Below are 10,038 nucleotides of genomic sequence, written 5' to 3' on the forward strand. Positions count from 1 at the left end.
CAAAATGCTCCCCAACCCTAATTTCCTGAGTCACTCCCTTTTGCTTCAAAGAGTTGCCAGCCTTAATGTCCTATGTTCCTGCTGGTGTTTCCTCACAAACATAAATAATTCATCTCTCCATGACATTATAACACTTCTTTATTTTCACAGTGCTTTTCAACACCATTCCTCACAGTCACAGCAGTCAAACTGTTTACTCAAAACTAAAAAAGACATAGTAATGAGTAATTCAAGAATGCTGAAGACCATCAGCACGATCAAAATTCCCTGTAACAGGAGAAAAGAAAAAAGAAGAGTCATGATATTAGCACAATAGTGGGGTTTCTGATGACAATGAAGTAGCGATGCCTAGGTAAGAAGGCTCCCCCATGTCTCACATGTATTTAATGTTTGTTTGTGAACTGGAAGCTCATTACACTGTACAGCTATTTTAGGTACAGAACAGCACCAAACCACACTGCACCACACAGCACCTCACAGCACAGCACAGCACCTCACAGCACAAGCCCTTGGTTTGTTTCTCCTCTGCTGCACTTAGACTGGAATCATTCTCCATGTGGGCAACACTGGCAAGTAATCTTGAGGTAGATTACTCTGTTGCTCTTTGGCATTCCATTGACAGATGTCAAATTAGGCTTTCCTCTAAAAGTGTATCTAGGAGGTCTAGATAACTTTGCAGCTCTTCAGGGCTTTTTTTGAAGCTATTAAAATTTTTTTAATGTAGACTTCTTTTTATTTTTAGAGGAGGGTCAATTCACAAATCCCATTTTACTATTGCCAACACTAATCTATTTTCTTCTCTTTCCCTGTGTTTTCTGTGATTCTACTACATCCACAGGCTCAGTGTTCCTTTGAATCTGCCATGCAAGATATTTTACTCCTGTTAGGACCCCCTTTTTCTGATGTGATTAATTTGAAGCCTTCTCAGCAATTTTTTTTTGCTGAGACTATTTGTTTTGCTGAGTCTCATGGACTGTTTTTTCTGTCTGTGTAGATTTATATCTTTTAGATGCATTTACACTAATTTTAGTGGGATTTTAAAAGAGCAGAAATAACATGTCTGTTTTCAATCTGTCAATCTTTTTTTAAATTTATTTAATTATTGTTCAAGTACAGTTTTCTGTTTTTTACTCTCATTCCAGCCCACCACCCCCAGTGCTCCCCACCTGCCTCCCATTTCCACCCCCCTTAGTTGTTGTCCATGTGTCCTTTATACTAGTTCCTGTTGATCTATCAATCTTTATCAGAAGTCCAGTCTAAATATTAAAACCAAGATATAAAAACATTCCACTCATAAGTCTAACGTACATCGAAGGCTATAACTACTACCATGTTTCTATACCTGTTTTTTCTTTTAGTATATCACTTATTTATATATTATGGTCATTAATGTATATGTTTTATCTCCTTTACTCATCATGTATTCCTGAAGTTGGGGGTTATAATATGTTTATTTTTCTATCCACAATGCCTGATATAATGTCTATTAGGTACTATGATTTCTGTACATATTTGTAATGAAAAACACATTTGTCTGCAACATTATTTGGATGTGGCTGATTAGGTGCTAATGAATATTTATGATTTGGCCCATTACTCCTCACCCTAAAAATGCAGCATACTTACAAGGAACAGGATGTTAACAGCCTTACACGGACTAACTTCTCCAGAATAGCCACAAAGGTAGTTTTGATCTACAATGAAACCAAATGCAAGGAGGAGGATTCCAAATGTTGCTGCCAGGACGCTAAAACAGTTCATGGTTCGGGTCATCTTCATCTGAAGGAGAATGAAAACAGAACACGATGGTCAGGTGCAGGCTGAGTCTGTGGATGGGGGCTTGGACGGCAGGACTCTGGTCACAGAGCCACGGAGCTGCCCTGCCCTCCAGTATGTGTCACTTCCCGTCTCCGGGCCCTCATCTTCAGAATGACAGGGTCCAGGGAACCTTTCACAACCTTTCCACCCCCCGTAACCTGTGCCATTTGTTTGGGTGGAGGGTTACATGCTGAGGAAGGAAAAAAACAATTCAGAGAGGTAATGACACTGCATTTTGATGCTCTGGTCAAAGTCATGACCTATTCACATTTTTGTTTTATGACTCTGTCTAAACGTATGTATTTATTTGCAATTTTTATATCTTTCTAAAACTGCAAGCCTGCAGGAAGTGTTCATCACTGAAAATAATTTATTGGCTCATTAATGTCTCATAGCTTTGACTCTGAGAAAAGTAAAAATATTCTACTTGTAATTTATCTTTCAGTTAAAACCTATTTATTCTCAGATGCTGCTTACCAGGTTTCATGATGTTGTCTGCACAGTGTGCCCATCATGGCGGGTGTGGGTCAGACCACAGCCTGTCCCAGCGTCTGACATGCAGTGGGCACCAAATACACTTACAGAAAGAACGAGTGAGTTACTGTGATAATGACCCATTCTGCCATTTGGCTGAGGAACTTGGACAAGTCATTTATCCCACACCTCAGTGTCTTTATATCTAAAATCAGAATTAAACTGAATGACCTAGAATATTTGCTTTTGGCACTAGTGTTTTATGATTCTATGGAAAAAGAAGCAAATAACATTGATTGGGTATCAGTGATTGACAGCTTATAGAATTAGAGAGGCTTAATGATTTTCCAGATCCATTTTCTAAGCTTGAATGAGTCATTTCAAAGTAATAAATAAATTTTTATTGAAGGGGAGACATAACTCACCAGAGTTTCTGTGCCTCTTCTTTCCAATGCAATCAGGCAGGCTCCAGAATTGACGAACTGTTGAAAAGGAGTCATATCTTAGTGATGCATGTAAAGAGCTCACACAGCACAGACTTTTGCACGTTTCTTTCACAGACCCTCCTTCATACTTCACACAACTCTCAGGGGAGTGTGGAGGATGAGATGCTCTGAATGGGTGGTCCACTAGTGGATAGTGGGAAAAACACTGGGATAGAAATTTGGCTTTAGCCTTAACTATTTATTTGAACATGAAAATTTTTTTTAATTTCACTGGGCTTTAGTTTTCTCATCCATTGTCACTTTACAGCTATTACAGACTCAGGACATACTGGTGTCAACTCAATTTGCAACTAATAAAGTCAGGTTCCATCATTCTTATAAGAGATATCCTTTGTCCCCACTTACAATCTAATGTGTTCTCTTGGATGGGAATACAGGCAGAGTTGCAGCTAATATTCTGGGAATTCTTTAAAAACCCCAAGAATTTTCATGGAGATGAGTCATTGTGATAGCATCTTTGTCTAGTAGAAATTTCAAAACTGATCACAGTACGTCCATTTTTAAATTTCTAGTGCATTGCCTGGTATTTCTTCAGCCTTATCCCTCCACTTTTACTCTCTGCACTGAACTCTTAGAAAGTGTTCTCTCCCAGGGGTGTCCAACCTTTTGGCATCTCTGGGCCACACTGGAAGAAGAAGAGTTTTCTTGGGCCACACGTTAAATACACAAACACTAACAGAAACTGATGAGCAGAAGAAAAAGTTTTAAGTAAATTTACGATTTTGTGCAGGGCTGCATTTATAGCCATCCTGGGCTGCACACGGCAGGATGGCTATAAATGGTTGGACAACCCTGCAGCTTTTCTTTAATTTTTTCATGTAGCTCCCTTGGTATACAGCAAGATATCCTACCCCTTACACCCCCCCACGTCCCCCCACTCCCTTCCTCTGTATGCGTCTTCATCTGATTAACATTCTTGAAACAGTCAAGCTAGAAGTGTCTCTGGGCAACTGCCCCTCTGTTTGGAAAGTGGCTTCCTACAGAGGCTGCGTGTGTGTGTCCCCTGTCACCATTCATCTCACAGTATGCTAATTTTTCATGTTATCACTTTTATGTGTTTGATTTTTGTTTGCCCTCCAATTCTATTAGAATGATTGATACACATCACTGTGTAAGTTTAGGATGTGCAGCATATTGATTTGACTTACAAATTTTATGAAGTGATGACCACAATAACTCTAGTTAGCATCCATCATCTCAAATAGATACAAAAGAAAAAGGAAAAAGAGAGCAAAATGTATTTTTCCTTGTGATAAGAACTCTTGGGATCTACTCATATATATACATGAGTGTTTATATATATCATACAGCAGTGTTGACTACAGTCATCATGTATACAGTTGCATTTTCATCCCTAGTAGTTTTTTATCTTATAACCGGAAGTTTATGCCTCTCTGCCTCTGGCAATTTCAAATCTGATTCTTCTTTTTTCTTTCTGTTTGTTTTTTAAAGTTAAATTTGATGGGGTGACAATTGTTAATAAAATTATATAAATTTCAATTCTATATATCATCTGTATATTGCATTGTGTGCCAACCACCCAAAGTTACATCTTCCATCATCATATATTTGACCCTATTTTTCTTTACTATCCCTCACCCCCTCTGATTTCACACAGAGTGGGATCATACAGTATTTGTCCATCTCTATCTGACTTACTTTACTTAGCATAATGCTCTCAAGTTTCATCTATGTAGTCACAGTGGCATGGTATCCTTATTTTTCTATGGCAGAACATTCCAGTGTGTGTGTGTATAAACTTCTTTATTGTTTGTCCATGGATGAACACTTAGATTTTTTCCATGTCATGGCTGATGTAAATAATGCCACTATGAAAATGGGAGTGTAGATATCTCTTTGACATAGTATACTCATTTCCTTCAGATATATCCCCCAAGATGAAATTGCTGCATCATATAATAGTTCTAGTATTAGTTTTTGAAACAGTCTCCATACCATTTTCCATAGTCAGGGCCCATGTATTGAAAGGTGAAAGATTTATATGATCCAAAGAGAAATCAGAGTATTGGGCCCATGTATTATTAATCTTTGAATTGTCATTGACTTCCTCTATGTATCTTCCTCAATGAATGAACAAATAACCTTAAGACCCAAAGAAATATTCCCAAAGGACCTTCAAGACCCAATGATGGAATATCAGTAACTCTGATGAATTAATGGGAAAATAATTTCAACAAGATTGACTTTTTTTGATGTTTCAAAACCTACCATGCAAGTGAATGTAGCTCATTTTGTAACTAAGAATTCTCTAATACCCCTGTTGGCATGGCTTTATATTGAATTTGATTGACTATACTCACCAAAATGGAGCTCCAGAATGGATATCCTGTAACAAATATAAAGGGAAACCTTGGGTACGGATCTACAAAGGTGAAAATGAAAATAACTCCAAAAGAAAAGTTCATCAGCCCAAGCAGGATCTGGATAGCCTGAAAACAGAGAAAAAAGACCTGGTGAGGACAAAGAAAAATGGTGGGCCCCCCTTTCAAAAATTTAGATCTCCTTTTGGTAAAAGGATCTGGCAATTGTCCTCTTTTATGAATAAGGGCCAGAGAGAAGAAACCTCATTTATGATGTACCCAGGTATTTTCATATCCCTCTATCTGGTATTTGGTAATAAGCAAAATGATCTAAATCAATGCTCCTGAAGGTGTAGTTCACAGATTGGCAGCCTTAGGACCACCTGGGAATTAGAGATGGAAACTATCAGGCCATATTCTATGCTTGCTAAATAGAGTCCCCAAGTTCAAATTCAAAATAGAACTGCCGTATACACGGTTCAGTAGTCCCACTTCTGGGTGTATTTCCAAAGGAAAAGCAATCATTTTCTTAAAGAAGAATCTGCACTATCATGTTCACTGAAGCCCTATTCACAATAGGCAAGACATGGAAATAGCCTAACTGACTACTGATGGATAAATGGATAAAGAAAAGGAATTATTGTTCAGCATAAAAAAGAAAGAAATCTTACTATTTGCAACAACATAGATGGACCTTGAGTGTGTTCTGCTAAGTCAGAGAATCTTTCTTACACACAGTTAAATATATTTTTGTTAAAATAACTTGAAATCTTCAGCAAAAGATTGGATACCATTATATATGAAGCACATTAAGAAAATTTAGACTGAGAGACCTCTTTTGCATGTCAGCAAGCCATTTTTCTCTAATTTTTTGTTGGTGTTTTTTCTGAAAAATTAATAATATCATTTTTGGAGGCTGAGAATTAAAATAACAAATATTTTCTAAGATATGGGCAATATTACAGCCTCAATTCCCACACTGTCTGAAGGAAGGATTTGTAAATAAAAGATAATATTCATGAACAGCTAGATGAGCGAATGGAGAGATGGGCACTTGCAACATTAGGGGATTTTCTAAAAAGCCGCACATATAAAAATATGTCATGTTGTCAAACTGAATTCTGATTTTTTTCTATTGGGGGAATATAAAACTGTAGAACTCGATAACCCAGGATATAGAATCTGATCTATTGATTTCTATTTAATTTTTCTCTTTCCTTCCTTTCAGCTCGACTGTGAGAAATCTCTGGTCAGTTTGGAGATTTTTACTTTGTGACCTGTAGGAACCCAGCAACCTTAGCTTACTTATTATATTTTCCTCTCCACAGAACCTTGCACATAATTGATGTAGGATGGTAATACTTCCTGAATCAAATGGAAATAAAAGCTGGAACTGGCTCCCACCTTAAAACATTGTGCTATATTTTCCCTTCCTCTTCTCCCCTTGCCTCCTGTCTTAGTTCAGGTGTCTATAACAAAGCATCATAGGCTGAGCAGCTTATGAACAGCAGAAATTTATTTTTCACAGTTCTGGAGGCTGAAAGTCTGAAATCAGGGTGCTACAGTGATCATATCCTAGTGAAGACCCTCATCTGGTTTGCAGACTGCAGACTTCTCTGGTGAATCCTCACAAAGAAACCTAACTAGCTCTCTGACCCTTTCCTGTGAGACATTAATGCCATCCATGAAAGCACCACATCAATGGACTAATTACCACCCCCCAAGTCCCCGCTTCCAGTTACCATCACATTAGGATTATGGTTCCAAATGTGAACTTTAGGGAACACAAATACTAAATTTGTAACACACTTCCAGTAGAATTTACTTTAGGGCCGATCTCACTTACCCCAGAGATTTTTATTTTTGTAGTAAGTAATTTTGGGAAGGGCATGGTAGACTCGAGCGTTGCGGCTGTAGGGTCCCGTGACTGATGAAATTCGGGGACAGTGACCTCTGGAGGTAATACCATAAACACAGGATTGTGCGCAGTTTTTGACTCCATGATGGTGTTGTTGATATTTTGAAGTGTTAAGTGATTTAGTTGGTGTTTCAGTCTAGACCATGCTCTTCTCCTGTCCCAAGGTTGTCTGGAGTGATGGCATTGTTGTACTTTGTCTTGGAATTATAGAACCACAGAATCACAGAGTCATGGAATCTCAGGATTGGTCACGATCTTAAGGTGAGTGAGTCAAAAGCCCAGGAGTGGGGAGAAGACCTGCCTGGTAGTCCTTGTACAGTCAGGCTGTCTCTGTGACCATGGGAAGTCACATCCCCCCTCTTGATTTCAGCTCCCTTATATGTACACTGACCAGGTGGGACTAGTTGATCTATAAAGTCATTTCAATTCCCAAGTAGAAGAGCACTGTGAATGTTATTTTAGTTCTCTATCTTAAGAAAGATAAAGGATAAAACCCCTCAGTTATAGTCTCTGTTTAGCCTGTCACTTTGGCAGGGTTTTTTGGTTGGTTGGTTGTTCATTTTGCCATTGAATTTATTAGCTTTAGCCAGGAAAAAATGACCCCAAATCTTAGTGGCTTCAAACAACCACTATTTGATTTTGCTCACAATTCTGTGGATCATAAGGGTGTTTCTACTGTTCTTGTCCACCCTGGCTCTATGCTTCCAAGTTTTCTCATGCATCTGTGGTCAACTGGTGAAGTGACCAGAGCTAGATGGTTTAGTATGGTCTCCCATCAGAGGCACTGATATCATCTGATGCTTGAGTCCCTTATATAAAATGGCATAAACCAATGCGTACATTCCTCCTCCACATCCACAGACTCCCAATCTGAGTGGAAAAGACTGTTTTTGGTCTGTGGTTAGTGGAATCCACAGATATGGAACCTGGGGATACAGAGGGCTGATTAGATATTGAAAATAAATCTATGGATAAGTGAACCTATGCAGTTTAAACCTGTGCTGTTCAAAAATAAATTGTACTTTGGTTTCATGAGTGACAAGGCAAGTTAATATATTAAATGAAAAAGTAATACATCAAAATACATTGGATCATTTTTTCTGCTACCTTTACCACTAATCACAGGTGTGATAGGAAGAATTGCAGCTTCCCAAGAAAATTCCATTCCTTTAGTCCCAGGACTGTGGAAATGATATCATGCCCATTAATATGTTACCTTAAATGACAGAAGGAGCTTTGCAAATAAAGTTAGTAAATTTACTTCAAAATAGGGAGATTATCCTGGATTATTAAGGGGTCCTCGTGTAATCACAGGACCCCTTAAAAGTGGGAGTTTGAGGAGGACTTGACAAACCATCGCTGGGTTGAAGATAGAGGGGACCACGTGAGAAGAAATGCAGGTGACTTCTAGGAGCAGAGAGTGTCACCTCCCCGCCCCCGACATAGCTTACAGGGAAACCTATAAAGCAAGGAACTGGATTCTTCTAACAATGAGTGAGCCTAAAAGAGGGTCCCAGGCCTCAGAACCACACACCTGGCCAGTATTATGACTGTAGCTAAGTGAGATAGCAAATAATCTAACCAAGTTATCTACTACTTCTTACCTACAGAAACTGAGATAATAAATTTGTGCTCCATTAAGCAGCTCCATTTGTGATAGTTTGTTAAAGGGCTAAGAGTCTACCATTTTGAGCCTTAGTGACTATTATGCAGAATAGGGTAACTTCTGTGACAAATAATTCCATGCTTGGCTTGGCCTAGTGCCGTATAAGATTTCTCCCTTAGGTCACAATCCAACTAAATGTTCAGCACTGGATTTAATCTATGTAGTTATTTATGGGCCAGGTTTAATTCTCTACAGATCTGAGCATTGCAGGTCCTGGATACACTGCATCTGGCTAGTGCATGAGGAAAGAGAGACTATGAGAACAAGGCAAGGGATTGAGGGCTCAAACCTAAAAGTGGTGATCATCACTTCACCAACACTTCACTGGTGATGGTCACCTTCTCACCTATTTAGATGCAAGGGGGCTGGAAGGTGTAATCTCGCTATGGGATGTGTAATCCAGCAAATGACAGTGAATAACTGGCTCATTTTTCCCACAGGGCCTTGGGAATTGTAGGCATAAGGTAGTAGCATCAGAAAATAACTCTTCCCAATTTTTATCAAAGAAAGACCCTAGTAGATTCTGGAAAAGATATGTTGTGTTTGGAATAAAATAGTTTTTACAAATTATATTGCCTTTAAGTAAATCATAAATGCTCTGGTCCCCCAGAGCATTTTGTCCCTGGCCTTATAAACTGCTACATCACATATTTATACTCCATTATTGGCTCCTAAACACATCTGATTTTGTCAACTCCAAACCCAAACTCATTGATGGGACAGTATTAGGTGTCTCCAAGACGGGGAGAATGCCTGGAAATCAGGGATAGAAATGGAGGGTTCTTGCACATTGGAAAGGTGCCTAAGGGTCTGAGGGGCACAAGGGGCTTCTGCCTTGCTCTTTAGTGTCATTCCCCCTGGGATGGTAAAATCTCAGATATGATGGGTTTTAAAAACATTTTTACACTTTCACACTGTGAGTTTATACCCTAGGACATAGTGGGCAAACACAAGGCCCTCCAGCCAAATCCAGCCCTCCTCCTTATTTTACCCAGCCTGGCACCTTGTTTCTACCAGCAGCAACGCCAAGCTCTCACTTAACTGTTGAGTAGTTACATTGATACAGTCCTAAAATTACATTTGGCCCTTTGAAGGCAACCGCATGGCTGATATGGCCCCCAGTGAAAGTGAGTTTTACACCCCTGCCCTAGGAGGCACTGTATTCTTACAATTACAGGGGGAAGAAAAACCTGTGTTCCAAGTGTGGTACAGAAGCATCAAGTTTATAGGACACATAGGGTCAATGTGAACCGAGACAATGAGTCTCTTAGTGGTAAGTGGTGTGGACTTGTCAGTGATGACAGTAATCATCTCTCCGATGACTTGGCACTGTTT

At 39.1% G+C, this 10,038-nt stretch overlaps 1 protein-coding gene across 1 annotated transcript; it reads right to left on the reverse strand.

Annotated features, from left to right (window-relative positions):
• Window positions 1-156: 156 nt before the first annotated feature.
• MS4A5 (membrane spanning 4-domains A5) lies at window positions 157-7,121 on the reverse strand. Its single transcript, XM_037137825.2, has 5 exons — window positions 6,966-7,121; window positions 5,120-5,248; window positions 2,718-2,774; window positions 1,627-1,779; window positions 157-267 (listed from the first exon to the last, which is right to left on the reverse strand). The coding sequence occupies exons 1-5, from the start codon at window positions 7,119-7,121 to the stop codon at window positions 157-159; spliced, it is 606 nt and encodes a 201-aa protein (XP_036993720.1).
• Window positions 7,122-10,038: the final 2,917 nt, after the last annotated feature.

Source organism: Artibeus jamaicensis, unplaced genomic scaffold (genome assembly GCF_021234435.1).
Source record: "Artibeus jamaicensis isolate MK-2021 breed Jamaican fruit bat unplaced genomic scaffold, CSHL_Jam_final scaffold_614, whole genome shotgun sequence".
Classification (NCBI taxonomy): domain Eukaryota; kingdom Metazoa; phylum Chordata; class Mammalia; order Chiroptera; family Phyllostomidae; genus Artibeus; species Artibeus jamaicensis.

What these genes read in the sequence shown, in the direction of transcription:
- MS4A5 (XM_037137825.2), bottom strand. Translation starts at nt 7,121, where the DNA reads ATGGAGTCAAAAACTGCGCACAATCCTGTGTTTATGGTATTACCTCCA. An exon ending in CATTCTGGAGCTCCATTTTG is followed by an intron (nt 2,775 to 5,119) that starts GTGAGTATAGTC and finishes CCTTTTCAACAG; the next exon opens with TTCGTCAATTCTGGAGCCTG. An exon ending in GAAGAGGCACAGAAACTCTG is followed by an intron (nt 1,780 to 2,717) that starts GTGAGTTATGTC and finishes ATTCTCCTTCAG; the next exon opens with ATGAAGATGACCCGAACCAT.